General features: G+C 30.8%; 1 protein-coding gene across 1 annotated transcript; it reads right to left on the bottom strand.

Moving 5' to 3' along the window:
* Positions 1 to 1,179: 1,179 nt before the first annotated feature.
* Positions 1,180 to 15,358, bottom strand: LOC136978657 (coenzyme Q-binding protein COQ10 homolog A, mitochondrial). The gene is made up of 5 exons (XM_067274397.1): positions 15,232 to 15,358; positions 15,022 to 15,153; positions 11,355 to 11,547; positions 10,164 to 10,265; positions 1,180 to 2,027 (listed from the first exon to the last, which is right to left on the bottom strand). The coding sequence occupies exons 1-5, from the start codon at positions 15,327 to 15,329 to the stop codon at positions 1,863 to 1,865; spliced, it is 690 nt and encodes a 229-aa protein (XP_067130498.1). The 5' UTR covers positions 15,330 to 15,358; the 3' UTR covers positions 1,180 to 1,862.
* Between the last annotated feature and the right edge of the window lie 951 nt (positions 15,359 to 16,309).

Raw genomic sequence — 16,309 nt, 5'->3', positions numbered from 1 at the left:
TACTTTTTTCTAATTTCTTCTACTCTCTGAGCTTGCTAAAACAGGGCCTCTAAAGATTTGCTAGGCTAATGGGGTAGCCAGGATGGATAGGGCATGACATATCCAGACAAAAATTCTAGGATTTTTTTGACCCATCTGGATTTAATCCAGATCCTTAGAGCAGTAGGTTGCACCTTAGTGCAGTGGTTCTCAACCTTTTTGAGACTGTGGAACACCATTTTTATTACACAGAACACACAGAACATTAGCATCAATACATTCAAAAATTGATAATCAATTTCATGTTTACTATTCTCAGGAAACAATGAAGCAATAAACTAATAAACTTTAATATATTGAATAAAATAGAAACATGGAATTGTCTATGAATATAGCAATGAAAATAAATTTGAATAAAAGCTTTCAAATCTTTTCTTCTGTGGAACACTGTTAAGCACCACTGCCTTAGCAGCTTGGCCTTGTGGCAATTGAATTCTATCTGTTGAAAAATGAAATATTCAATGAAACATTTTTATTCTGAAATATTTGCATTCAAAATTTAACATTTGAAAGCTTAGAAACTAAAAACTACACTGTAAATTTTAAGATTTACAAGTTTAAAAGATTATTAGAACAACATTATGCAGAATTTTGAAATGTATTTCAATATTAATAGAATTTTACGTTCTTATGATTTAATTTCACTAAAAAATGAACTGTTCATTTTTAGTTTGCAAAAAAATTGTTAACCTTTAATTTTATTCCTAATAGAAAATGAAATAGTTTTCCAGATTTGCTTTTTAATGTATATCTTTGTATTAAAAATTGAGAGAAAAACTTCAAATATAAATATTATTTTATTACATTGAATAAAATTTCTAATTTTCTCTTAACATTCATTCAAAAATATCAGGAAAACAAGCAAATCAAAACACGTGTTTTACTATTTTTTATGTAATTATTTACAAAAAATAAATTTACAATTTTACATTATTATTTATATTTACAGTTTAAAAAATTCTTATATTTGGAAATTTATACATATAGAATTTTATTAAAAATATTCTAAAGTTAATCTGTTTCAATGATATTAAAAATTTTAGATATTGTACATTACTGATACAAACATGCAAATTCACAAAATAAATTATTGATTCTGAATTATGTATAACAAATATAATAGACTGAAATTTTAAAATTTCTACGGGAATTGTTGTCTAGATATAGAAATAAATTTCAATAATTTGAAACAATAAATATAATGTCTATTAATATATTCTATCCAAATAAATATAGTTAATATCAAAGTTATAAATGTTTACATAGAATGCTTAAATATACCATGCAATAACCAGTTTACTATTCTTAATACCTTGTCTACGACTGTAATTTTTGATGATAAAAACAATTATATAAAAAGGAATATATATGTTTAATTGAGTGGGGGATGATTAGGAACAAGGACTGCAGAAGTAAATATATTTCATACAAAAGTTTGATCATACGTTCAGAAAAGAAATGTGTGTGTAAGACAGTTTTTGTATATTGTTTTTAGTAAAAAACCTATTCATTTATAATGATTACTTAATAAAAAATAATAAATTAAAATTAAATTATAAAGTACAAATCTGGCATTTGAAAAACTAAAATAAAAACTGAAGTGTTTCATACTTTAGAATTTCATGCATAATACTAAAAGACTGCATGAAATAGCCAGAATCCTGTTAAATTTTAGTATCATGTTATATGATATCTGATGCAGAAGCATCTTCAACAAACAGTAATGCAATAAAATGCATGGATATTGTATATCATGACTGCCTAATTATTTAATCTTAAAGAAACTATGTATTTACAAATTTATTAATTAATGTCTATAAATGTTACGAAACATTGGAAAGCACTGTTGGACGCTGATTCTTAATTGACTGTTTTCCATACAGACGTTCTGCTCTTTGCAAGAAGGCATTAACCATTTGACGTACCACTTCATCAAAGAATACAGTTGATAATTGTGAATGCAGCAATGATCTGAATTCAAATGAAACCTAGAAAAGAAAAATTACATTTTATTATTATTTAAAATTTTAAAATATATCTATTGTGCAAATGGAATTATGTACAGATCCCAACTTTCCTTTACAGAAGCTGACTGATATATTTATCTTAGTATAAAATGATGCCAAAATTATTTAGTAATACAATAATAATTGTATAGTGTAATAATAATGAGTAATAATATGCAACAGTTCTCTAATAATAAAATATAGAATAGATGTATGAATGCATTTTTAACATAAAAAAATGTAAGAATTTTCAAAATACAATGTTTCCAACATTTAGATGAAGTTTCCGCAAATGTATCAAGTTACTGATTAAGGAATACATAGTGTACCCTATGACTTAAAATAATTTTTTAATAGTTAAAAATTTTTGTTAAATTTCAGAAGAGTTAAAAAGTTCTGGAAAATAAAATATATAATACAACACTGGTTTATTCAGAAAATTAAATACAAATAAAAAAAATATCACCCAAGATTTTAAATCCTATAAATTATTTTCAGAAAGAAATAAACACAATTCTAGTTTATAAAATTTTTATTATCTGTGTAATCCTATAATTGGAGTTTAAATACATTCTAAAATGCATTTAATAGAACATAGTAGAAATTTAACATAATAATTTATGTTAATAGAATGGAACAGGTCAAGTAAATGATTAAAATACATATATCTTTGTTTATGCATATAGTTTCTAGCAGATGGGATTTTTTTGTGTTAGAATAGGATTCTAACACAAAAAAACTGTTTGGTTCTATCTAATTCCAATTTTAAGAATTTTTGGAAAAGGATTTTCCCATAGAAAAAGCATTAAATTTTTAAATGCTATCTGCTGGAGATCACATGAATAACCAAAGAGGTTACAATCAGCCTTAATCTCAAGAACAAAAAACAACAAATCATAAAAACTAAAAAGAATATTGTTTATTCTCCAAAAGCATTATGTTTAAAGTAATGTGCAGTCATCCATTATAAATACACCGGTGTATCTCATGTGAAGATAAGCTTTTCTCTCATAATCTAGCAATTCAATTCACATGTTCTAGAACATTTATACTGAAACCAAAACACCTCTATAAAACTTTTTCCAAAAACAGGATAATGCTTAATATTTCTTACAAAATAAGGCTATGTATATAGTGATATGGACTAGCTCAAGCTAAGCTTAAAGCTTCAAAAGAGAGCAGTAATAACAAACAAGTTTGATTTCTTCATGCTCTTTATTGCTGAAATTCTGTGCAGTATTGTATTTGTAATTACTAATAGTAATTATTCCTTTGTTTCAGGCTACTATTACATAATAACAAATTAACATTTATCTGTACATTTAGCAGTATTTACAAAGGACACCAAAAAATCTGCTTTCCTCTCTCTTCTTTGCTTGCTGTGCGGCTTTTGTCAGTGCTTTGCTGTGTCACAATAAACATAGCCTAACTCATAAATTTTTGTTATTGTAAATACATCTTCGGAAAAAAAAGCAATGCTGTTTTCAAAATTCTAAATATAATGACAAATTTTTAATAAATGAATTTTTCCTTTAACAAACTTGTATTTTAGACATCATAAAATGTCACAAATATACTTCTTACTATATACTGGATGAATTATAATTCTTCCCACCACGAAAAACCTTCATAATCCAGTGATATGTGTTTCTACAACAGCTAACGTTTTCAACCCCGTCGGGGTCTTCTTCAGGCACCGCTCATAAGAAATTTCAAATACCAGTGAATGGAACAAAAAACCGAAGCAAATTCTATTCCATATTTGGAATCATGGAACTGGAAGATAAGATGGAACATTATGCTCGTGTTGGAATGTTGTTTACGCATGCGTACTATTACATTTGCCGATCTTTGAATATAAATTGAATTAAATCAATGTGAAGTTATTTGTGGGTGTGCATTTCCCTCATAACAATACTTCCAGGCGTGCGAGATGTTAATTGCATTCTTGTAGTTGATGCATGTGTTCTGCAAACCTGCCTTATATATCTCTAGAGTCTCCAATGTTCTAAGTTGGTCCGTATGGTGTGACATTCTGATTATACGAGCATTTTGGAGGTCGGCTGTGATTCCCGGTTGCGTGGCATAAGTTGCCAGTGTGGTAGATTGTTTATTGTTGGCAATGTCGTACCTGTGCTCCCGGAGGCGCTGATGGAGAGAGCGTTTGGTCGAACCCACATAGACCAAACTTCTATTAAATCTGTCATCCCAAAGGGGAACCGCATATATACCCAGTGCGTGTTTCATGTCCAAACTGTCCTTCCCATTTCGAAGTAAGCTGTATATCGACCTTGGCCTCCTATAAGCTATTTTATTTTGGGTGATGGATGAGATTTCTCTGTATATCGCATCCAGATGGTGGTTGTACTCTACTATTTTTCTTACATTATCATCAACGGATCCTACCCCGGCGTTTAGGTTGTTACGAGTATTTACACATAACAACCTAAACGCTGGGGTAGGATCCGTTGATAATAATGTAAGAAAAATAGTAGAGTACAACCACCATCTGGATGCGATATACAGAGAAATCTCATCCATCACTCAAAATAAAATAGCTTATAGGAGGCCAAGGTTGATATACAGCTTACTTCGAAATGGGAAGGACAGTTTGGACATGAACACGCACTGGTATATATGCGGTTCCCCTTTGGGATGACAGATTTAATAGAAGTTTGGTCTATGTGGGTTCGACCAAACGCTCTCTCCATCAGCGCCTCCGGGAGCACAGGTACGACATTGCCAACAATAAACAATCTACCACACTGGCAACTTATGCCACGCAACCGGGAATCACAGCCGACCTCCAAAATGCTCGTATAATCAGAATGTCACACCATACGGACCAACTTAGAACATTGGAGACTCTAGAGATATATAAGGCAGGTTTGCAGAACACATGCATCAACTACAAGAATGCAATTAACATCTCGCACGCCTGGAAGTATTGTTATGAGGGAAATGCACACCCACAAATAACTTCACATTGATTTAATTCAATTTATATTCAAAGATCGGCAAATGTAATAGTACGCATGCGTAAACAACATTCCAACACGAGCATAATGTTCCATCTTATCTTCCAGTTCCATGATTCCAAATATGGAATAGAATTTGCTTCGGTTTTTTGTTCCATTCACTGGTATTTGAAATTTCTTATGAGCGGTGCCTGAAGAAGACCCCGACGGGGTTGAAAACGTTAGCTGTTGTAGAAACACATATCACTGGATTATGAAGGTTTTTCGTGGAGTGAAGAAATAAAATGTCACAATTAAATATGAGACAATATTATTCTTGTGGAAGAAAGAGTAAATATTAGCAAGCTTTTGCATATCATAGCAATTTTAAATATATATGTATTTTTTCAAGAATATGTTAAAAAAATTTATATTAAATGCATAGAACATCTAATTTCTCATTTTAGTTTTGAAAATGTTAATGAAAATTAAATGTTTTTGCTTTCATTCTCAGTAAATGTGATGACTGTGACTAAAGGGTTCAGTGATATGAGAGAAATGAAATAAAAGTATTTTTGTTTAATTGATTTTTAAGATGTTTTTGAATTTTTTTAAGATTCTATGAGGGAATTTTGTCTGTATGAAATGAGAGTTTTATTCTTCTGTTATTTGGAAGAGAATTAATCATTTTAATGTTTAAGAATTTGTTTATAAACAATTTTTAATTTTTTCATAAAGAACTGTATAAAATAACAGCAAGTAGTAGTAGTAGTAGTAATTTTTAAGAAAGTTATTAATTTATTACTACTCCATGAATGCAGATAAAATTTTTAATATACACTGGTGTACAAAACTTAAGCAACAATGTAATTTTTAAGCAGACAGCAATGAAATTGTAGAAAAGGGCTTGTTGCAAGCATTAAAATAACCTCCCAACTCAATAGAAAGGTGATTCGTATTCAGGAAGAAGACATCACAGGTAGATCGTGTGCAGTAAGTACACGTAATGCAAGATTACAATAAGAAGGCTTTGATTCCATACTGTATGTGTTCTATTCATTTTTGCACTAGTATGCTTTCTTCATCCTTTAAGTACAAAATACTGTCTCTGTATTCTGAATTTTATGTTTCCCAGATGATTTCTTGCAGAGTTATGTTTGCTTAAGTTTTGCACATCAGTGTACTCTTTAAATAAGTATAACAAACTACAATAGATTCCCTTTATCTATAGTTTCACTTACCCATAACCAACCATAATCAAATGATATTAAAAGGAAAATTCTAGTAATAAATTAATAACTTTCTTTAAAATAATTACTACTACTTTCTTGCTGTAATTCTATAGTTGTTTATGAAACAAAAATTATTCTACTTTCACTCAGACTCTATTAAACTGTAATACAAACAACACCTTAATGCTGAGAACCTTTAAATTTAATGATAAACAAACGTTTTCAGCTCATTCCATGAGCCATCTTCAGGTTACAACATTCGAATACTATGTCGAATAAGCAGTTCAAATTGAAATAAATAGAACTCACGCGCATTGCTAAACTACGCAAAACAAAAAATAATATAAATAACATAGAAAACAAAATAAAATAAAATAACATATGCCCATGGTACATGTATACATTGTAAAAAATCCATAACTCTCTAGGCAATCATTTTTTGCCTAGTTAATGCTTTCCTGTGACTTTTCTAATTAGAAACTTCCATGCTGACGGTAAAATCGTCGCATCCTTGTAATTTAAGCATTTTTTGGTTAAGCTGGACCTATAAATTTCACATTTTTCGGTTGCAGCCGCCAGTGTCGGTGAACGTATCGGTGTTATAATCCTGGCCTCATCCCATTTAACCACGGATCCTTCAGCCTGCGCCATTTTTGCCAACGTTGTTGTGCATTTACCCTTCGCCACATCTGTGTTCCTTAATCCTTTTACCTAGGCTTCTCATCGTGACCCCGATGTATTCTTTATCAATCCTTAATTGGTCGTTGCTGTACGGAATTGAGTACACTCCTGGTTGCTCATTCGGTTTAATTCTATCTTTGTCGTTCCTTAATAATTTATAAATCGAGGGAGCTCTTTTGTACACAATAGTGCTGTTCCTGTGCCCGCTATACTCTCCATAACCGAGGATAGACGTTTATTATACGTGAATTTCGTGATACCGTTTGTTCGATCTCGTTTTTTCTTGCTTTCTTTAGGATTCTTGTAAGCAGCAATCAAACGCTCAACCGTTCCTGGACCAAATCCCAACATCCTAGCCACTTGCCTAATTCTATCCAGCTCCCGCATCGTATCCATTATGTTAGAGCAATACTGATACACTCTTCTAATTAAAGCTCTAAACACTGATAGCTTATAAGTAATAGGATCATTCGATGTTGACAGTATATATAGAGGGTTGTGTGTAGGTTTGATATAAACTTTCGTGTCTATTGATCCGTTCTTAAATGCAATACCAATGATTGGGGATCACCATTTTGTTACAAAGAACCCGATGAATGTTGTAAAGGATCTGCAGGAATTGGCGTTAATGGATAACGAGGTTAGGTCGGTAATGGACTTCGAGAGCATGTATCCGTCAATCAAACCATCTTCATGTTTTGATGCACTAATGGAAGTGTTATATGGCTTACATCTAACTGCGGTAGCATACCGTAAGGACCTAGAGATGATGGCAAGTCTGTTATGCGTTGAGTCGTTTTTTGTTTTCGAGGGTAAAGTCTATAAACAGTTAAAGGGTGTCCCGATGGGCAGCCCAATGTCTGGTTTGCTGTGCGAGTTGGTGGTAAGAAAAATGGAAGCGCATCACTCTTATCAACTTCAAGGAGGACGTAATCATGTACAAAAGGTATGTTGACGATGTGCTTGTTATATGGAGGAACCACACAAGAATGCAACAATTCTTAAGTGCCATGAATTCCAACGATCATGGCCTGAAGCTAAACTTGGAGCAAGTCAGTAGCGACAAATTGCATTTTTTGGACATTGGTATTGCATTTAAGAACGGATCAATAGACACGAAAGTTTATATCAAACCTACACACAACCCTCTATATATACTGTCAACATCGAATGATCCTATTACTTATAAGCTATCAGTGTTTAGAGCTTTAATTAGAAGAGCGTATCAGTATTGCTCTAACATAATGGATACGATGCGGGAGCTGGATAGAATTAGGCAAGTGGCTAGGATGTTGGGATTTGGTCCAGGAACGGTTGAGCGTTTGATTGCTGCTTACAAGAATCCTAAAGAAAGCAAGAAAAAACGAGATCGAACAAACGGTATCACGAAATTCACGTATAATAAACGTCTATCCTCGGTTATGGAGAGTATAGCGGGCACAGGAACAGCACTATTGTGTACAAAAGAGCTCCCTCGATTTATAAATTATTAAGGAACGACAAAGATAGAATTAAACCGAATGAGCAACCAGGAGTGTACTCAATTCCGTACAGCAACGACCAATTAAGGATTGATAAAGAATACATCGGGGTCACGATGAGAAGCCTAGGTAAAAGGATTAAGGAACACAGATGTGGCGAAGGGTAAATGCACAACAACGTTGGCAAAAATGGCGCAGGCTGAAGGATCCGTGGTTAAATGGGATGAGGCCAGGATTATAACACCGATACGTTCACCGACACTGGCGGCTGCAACCGAAAAATGTGAAATTTATAGGTCCAGCTTAACCAAAAAATGCTTAAATTACAAGGATGCGACGATTTTACCGTCAGCATGGAAGTTTCTAATTAGAAAAGTCACAGGAAAGCATTAACTAGGCAAAAAATGATTGCCTAGAGAGTTATGGATTTTTTACAATGTATACATGTACCATGGGCATATGTTATTTTATTTTATTTTGTTTTCTATGTTATTTATATTATTTTTTGTTTTGCGTAGTTTAGCAATGCGCGTGAGTTCTATTTATTTCAATTTGAACTGCTTATTCGACATAGTATTCGAATGTTGTAACCTGAAGATGGCTCATGGAATGAGCTGAAAACGTTTGTTTATCATTAAATTTAAAGGTTCTCAGCATTAAGGTGTTGTTTGTATTACAGAAACAAAAATTATTTATAAGCAAATTCTTAAACATTAAAACAATTATTTTTTCTTCCAAATAACAGAAGAATAAAACTCTCATTTCATACAAAGGGACATGAATTTTCCCTTTGTTCAGCACATCCAAGCTGTAAATAATATTTGTCACTTAATAGCCATTTTGATTTTCAGGTCGATTCTCATAGCATTGTAATGCTTGTGTTCAAGTAACCCTTATTTTATTTAATTAATAATGGCTCAAATAGTAAGGATGCAGGCAATTTAAATATGTCAAAATGTTTCTTTTAAGTGAAAAAGTAAAAGTTCTGAACTAAATAAAGATAGAAAAAAACTTTTATACTGAGATCACATTCACATAACTTTTATTACATTGGTAAAATTGCTCTATTTTATTATTAGTGTTGTTAATCTCTTACTGTGCCTAGTTTATGAATTAAACTTTATCATAAGTATTCATGTATGAGAAAAAAATATAGTAGACAGTGGGGTGAAAAAGTAGGTATACAGTTATGGAAAAAACATACAAGGAGAAAATAGGAAGAAAAAACATTTATTTTTATGTACAAATTAAATCACAAATAAGGAATACAAACTAACAAAAGATAATAATAATGAACACCAAATATTTGTATTTCTCAGATTCTCAACTGTATACCTACTTTTGCACCCCCTGTATATAGATTTTGGTATTATCCACAATTTCAGGCATCCATTGAGGGATCTTAGAACATTTTCCTGTAGATAAGAGAACTACTATATATCTATTCTGCATACATGAAATAATATATAAAACATCTTCAATAATAAAAAATGTTCTGCAAATATTTTTAATATGGATTTAAATGAATAGAATAGATTTGAAGAATTATATACATTTAATTTAAATATCATATGTTTAATCTATTTTCTCTAATTATAAAAATGAATAATATTTTAAAGTATTAATATTTAGTACATTAAAGTATTAATATTTAGTATAAAAATTATACAAGAATATAAGAATGCTTTTTATTTGTTCAATTATTATTTTTATAAAATTAACATTTATATCCACACATGAAAAACAATTATAAAATACAAAAATTACCTGAAAATCTAAAGTACATGTCTTTGAATTATTTGGTATGCCTGGACTGAAATGCCAAATTGTTTCTAGATGGTTAAAAAGCCGTCCATCTGTACAGATTGCCTGTCAAAATTTACAATGACACTGTACTTTCAAAACTTAGCAATACCTAACTTTTATAATTTTGTTTCTAATAATACAATTAATTAGTAAGATAAAAACAATGTAAAATTTGATCAAAACAAACTTGTATGTGAAAAACCAGACATTTTAAAGCAAGTGTAACTATGACCATGTTTTTCAGTTTTCTAATTGGATCTCATTAAAAAATTTTGTGTATTTTGTTATGATGACCAAGATCAATTAATTAAACATATCAAAAGCATATTTCATTGTAAGATGGAAAACTGCTTCACTATATGTATTGATAATGGATACATTCCAGTATGCATCAGTCTCAGCCACAACCAATGCATCAGTGAACAGTTTAACAAACTTTAACTGTAACATCTGACCACCTAACAAGATGGCGGAAGCAAACAGTACTATATTGGTATTTGCAGACGTATTTTGTCAAAATAACTTTGGATTAATACAGATGAATAGTAAAATGATGATGATAATGAAATATTTTCATTACCTGGTACTGTTGCTATGATGAAGCCTAAAAGAACTTCTCTATAAAAAAAATGACATCATTTCATACTCCATTTTCAAGTAGTCTTTTACTTACTACTAGCCTCATCCTATATGTTTCAATTAAATATATTAAAAAATGTTTAAATCATTGTCAAATAATCTTATATTTAATTGCAATGTATGGGATTAAATAATATATGCTAACCATCTTATTCAATTTTTATGATTTTTTTATAAAGTTGCTAAATATAACTATGGGGGCAACCATATTGCTTCATTGGAGTTCACCATATACACAACCCGATAGTGCGATGCACATCAGTTGCTGCACTAATGAACTCATCGATGAATATTGGCACACATTTTTGTACATCGCAGTTAACCAATGTGCTGTTTGTTGCATACTGGAATGTACCCAATTTAAAATGATAAAATTAAAGTCACAGTATAGATATGAGATGTCATTCAGGTAGCTAAGTTAATTTATCAGAATGATGATAATCTTTAAAATTTTTAATACCTATTATAAATTTTTTAAAATTAATATTTAAAATATTTACTTATGATCCATACCTTTACCAAATGTGGCTTTATAAGTGTTACTGATGATGTATAACGTTCCAGTAATGGTGAAAACCCTATTTCTAAGTCAGCCTTTATATAGTCAGGTCGTCGTTTTTTGACCACAGAGCTAACACACCAAGGAACAAATTTATTGTAATGTTCTACACCAGCTACAACATCAAACATTTGCTCCATACTATATCTAAATAATAAAACTTAAAATTGGAATTTAGACAAAATACAATTTTTATACAAAAGAAAATTACTATAATTCTATTAATTAAAAAGAAAAATAATATTATTACAACTATTCTTTTAAAAAAGTATATATATAATTTACTAAATAAATACTGCATAAAGTTTAATGCTTTAGTAATTTATAATCTACTAACAAAAAAACAAGATAATATTTTCTGGTGTAAAAATGATTATCAGTTTTACTGACTAGTTCTTTTAATGCCAATAATTGCTATTTTCACATTTTATTGTCACTGCAAAATCAATAGAAACTAATTCTTTATAAATTAATTATATTATGTTCAATTACTATGACTAAAATTTTTTCCAAATTCTTTAAAAAATTATAATAAAGTAAACTCTCTAATGACAAACTCGCCATTGTAAAGATGCTTTAACTACCAAACTTGAGGGATGATCCCAACACACATCCTATAAGGTCAAAATATTTTTCTCTCTGTGTAACAAACTTTTTTGGGAATTATCATCAAACACCTAAGTAGTGAACAGCACAATGCATCATATTAGTCAAATTATTGCAATTATTTATGCCATTTTCCACATTTTCACTTTGGAAATGATAAAGACAATTTGATGTTAGCTGCACCACCACAATCACGTGGCTCTTGCCATCTTCCACTTCCCATTGCCTTTTCCGTCTATGTGTAAATCAATACTACTAGTAGCACTGCATGGAATTTCTTAATGAAGTCACGGAAGCATTGAACACTCTGCAAGCACTTTTTTCTTTTTAACTTCAGAAAATGCCAACATGCATATGAGACTGTTTGAACAATCTGAATTTGCCATTATTAAAGATCTACTAAAATTTATGACACAGTCAACAAAAGATTATTTTGCTAAAAGAATAAACACGTTTACCTAACATTTTAGATAGTAAGAGAATTTTGTGTAATTATAAGAATGAATTAAACCATTGTAAATCATAATTTCCATTATTGTACACTATTATTCAGTTGTTGCTATGTATTTTGTTATTTTTATATATACCATATGTAGACACTATAACAGCAAATCAGCCCTATAGACATTGACAGAACACTACAGATGCAGTCATATGCGCTCTTTCTCTCTAATGAAGCTCTCTAAGTAAAGAACACTCCAAATAATAAACTGTGCAAAATTTGGTCCTCTGAAATTTGTTATTTAGACAGTTTACTGTATTAATTCAAAATATAATAATTTTCAAATAATTGCAATTAATAAACCATGTTTAAAATTGTTTCTCTCATAAAATAATTGTACTTAAATAATTTAAAAAGTATGTTTTAAACATACCGTATATATCAGCAGATAAGATGATAGTTGAATCATAAAAAAAAAGGCCCCGAAAATCCAGGGTCGTCTTATAGGACAGATACAAAAAACTCAGATTGAAATTTATATAAATTAAAACCATTATAGTAAAATGGAAAACCATAATTATTTACTAGTAGAGAGTAGAGTATGTCCACAAAATAGAATAGGCCATACGATGTTTTTGTGATAGTCAAGGTCATTACCCGAATGCCCAAATCAGTGTGAACGTTTGCAACAATTGCAAGGCAGTGCTGCCAGATGCAAGAATATAAAATTTGTTGTTCTTTCAAAAAATTACAAATAGGACGTAATTCCGTATATGCTATTCAGTATTATTATCCAGATGATGATCGCCAATCTAAACTAAATTCATAGGCCGTTGATAGTTTGGGGGTCGTCTTATAGAACAGATAGATGCTAAAACTATAAAACTTTGATGAAAATTTATACCTCATCTTATCTGCCAAGATATATGGTATTTAATATACAGTAGAGTCCTGCTAGTCTGAATGTCCATCTATTCCAAACATGTTTCAGTTGCTGAATAGGAAATTTTCTCTAACAAGAGGACCGTTTAGGGGTTCCCCTTTCTATTTCCTGAATGAACCACGTGAATAAGACTTCATCAAGCTTGTCAAACATTAAAGGCCTTGCTGTTTGTCAATTTTTAGCTGATTTTTCTGGGGGCACAAACTGCTTGATCTTTGCACGATTTTTTTTCCCAGTCAGTTATTGTGGCCTTGCCCACTCCAAACTCTACTGCCAATTTTGTTTCAGTTTCACCCTCGTCCAGGGTGGGGCGCTGACATCATTGATGATGTTGGATCTATATAAACCAGACCTATTTTACTGCTTGCTTTTGCATTATTTCAATTATTTGGCTAATCCAAAAATCTTGATAATCCAAACAGGGCTCACTCCCAATTAGTTTGGACTAGTGGGACTCTACTATACTGTATATCTATTTATAAATTGATAAAATACTTTTCATAGCTATCAATGCAACTGTGGCAAGCAAATATATGATACACAGTATTATGCAACTATGTTAAAAAAATTGCCATTTACAAAACATCCAAAAGAATTTGCTGATGAATATTTACTATGTATATTTTAGTTATATAATAAGCAGTAGAGCATGCAATTTATACTTAATGATTAATTTTAAAAACTGTAATAATTGCAGATTTAACATATAGTACTTACTCCAACTTTGCCTTCAAATAATAAATTTATCATAAATTTTTGAAATGCTTTCTTACTTGAGAAGTTTATATCATTTAATCCCTCGAAAGTTTTATATAATCTTATTGTATTTGTTTTGAATATATCTCAAAATGTAATATTTGAGCAGAGATCATAGCGTCCAGTCTTAATAATTTCTGCGAGTAACAGGATATCAAATGGTATCCATTTGGTAACCCTTGGATACCAGTGTCCAAGGACACTTAGACTTACATGGCATATTCAAAGTCATAGCACAGGAAAACATATTGAATGTTAGTATCTTAGGCTATTACAGGCAGTCTAAAATTCAAATACGTAACATAAGCTTCCCATTGCTATTGGATACCAAAACTTCGACATTACAGACAGCAGTCAAGACTAGATCCCACATCTTTCTAAAATGATTAAGTTACATTTTTTAGTTTATAATAATAAAATTTCCTCAGAAAATACTGTTAAACTTAAATTCTGCTATAATATACAAACTATTAAATAAATAGTTAACATATGTTTAATATAAAGTACATGTTTATAAAAGCCAATGTTAGAACAAATTATAGGATTAAAAATTTATATATATTTGGATACAATCGAGACTATATATGGTATAGCTTTATGTTTAAACCACTTCTTTGTGCATTTAAGTTTAACACCAGAACAAAAACAAATACTAAGAATCTAACGTTTTTAATCTATTTATAAACTATCATCAGGATATATTCTTAATGATTGTCTATCGACTAAAAACAGTAATCTGTCTCTTGTTTTGGTGTTGAATATAACTTAATAATGTCCATTATTTCATAAATAACCTTGAAACTTTAAAATGACACTTTATGCATATGCATAAACCAACTTTTAACGAATAGTAAACCATTTAATGAATTTATACCCTAAAATCCTCCTTTCTGAGTATTCTTTTCGTTTGCTAGATAATGGATTAAAAAATTTTCGGACAGGTCTAATTTGAAAATCACAATGGTTGTTTAATACATATTTCTTCGATTCTCTCTGAATTGGTAACCTGAAATAATTCATACACTCCAATTAAAACATTTTCCGAACTATTAACTGTCCTTATAAATATTTTAATTCTGTATACCGTAAACTAGCCGCGTGACAGCATCTTCTACTTCGAATTTCATTGTATAACTTCGAATTTAAAAACCTCATCATAAATTTAAACCTATCTGCGGCCATTTTGAATTTCTACCGGTTTTGACATTGTTGCCAAATAGACACCGAGTGACCTTGTCCTTCATTTTATTTTTGTAATTTATATATTATTATCGTCAACCTTTATAAACATGTTAATATTAGATTTTAATCTTTAAATAATATTTTAATTTTGTATATATATCTAGAATATGAATAAAGAATTTAATGTATAAAAAAACGTAGTGACGTGACAGTGTTTTTTTTTTTTTTTTTTTTTTTTTTTAACTCTTTCCACCCTGTGGGCACTAAGAGGGCCTCTTTTAGTAGGCCCATTATGGGTTCGGCCAGGCCCACAATGGGGCGACCGGGTGGTGAGGGACGGGGCTGACGTGACAGTGTTAAGGGATAAAGTCTGAAAGCAACGACAACGACATTTGGTTGACAGAAAGGCTAGGACAAGGAAGGAAAAAAAAGATCGTATTATCAGTTTTCATTAAAGTAAACCTGACGAAAGGCATAAAATAATTTGAAAATTTCAATATTGTAGAATCCATGGGCAAATTTGAGACAACACGCGTGCTTACACGAATATTATATAATTATATATATATATCTTGAATAACGAAGTTTACACTTAAAAATTATAAAATTTTGTACGGAGGATTTCCAAAATCGTGTTAGAGCAAAATCGGAAGTCGTGTTATACTGCGGATATCCCTAATTTTCAAAGGCCGCATTTCTTTATGTAGCCAGAGTGTAGCGAAAATGACGTCACGAGTAGCTTTCGCTACAAGTACTGAATAATCTAATAATCTTAATGTTTGTTCTTATAGTTTAGAAACGCTTTCCGCTCTAGCTAAACACGGATGCCGTAATCTATCCTTTAATCCTTCTTAATCTTCCCATAATATTTTTATCAACAGTCAGTTGGACTTTTTTATTTTTGCAGCATAATATCGTATTATACACACAAGCATCCATTTTGTTTTACACGTGTAGCGGACGTAAAAAGCTGCTTTATC

The sequence above is a fragment of the Centruroides vittatus genome, unplaced genomic scaffold (assembly GCF_030686945.1).
Source record: "Centruroides vittatus isolate TY-2023 unplaced genomic scaffold, ASM3068694v2 contig_549, whole genome shotgun sequence".
Lineage (NCBI taxonomy): Eukaryota > Metazoa > Arthropoda > Arachnida > Scorpiones > Buthidae > Centruroides > Centruroides vittatus.
Note: the sequence above shows the minus strand (reverse complement) of the source record. Positions and strands in the feature narration are given on the sequence as shown.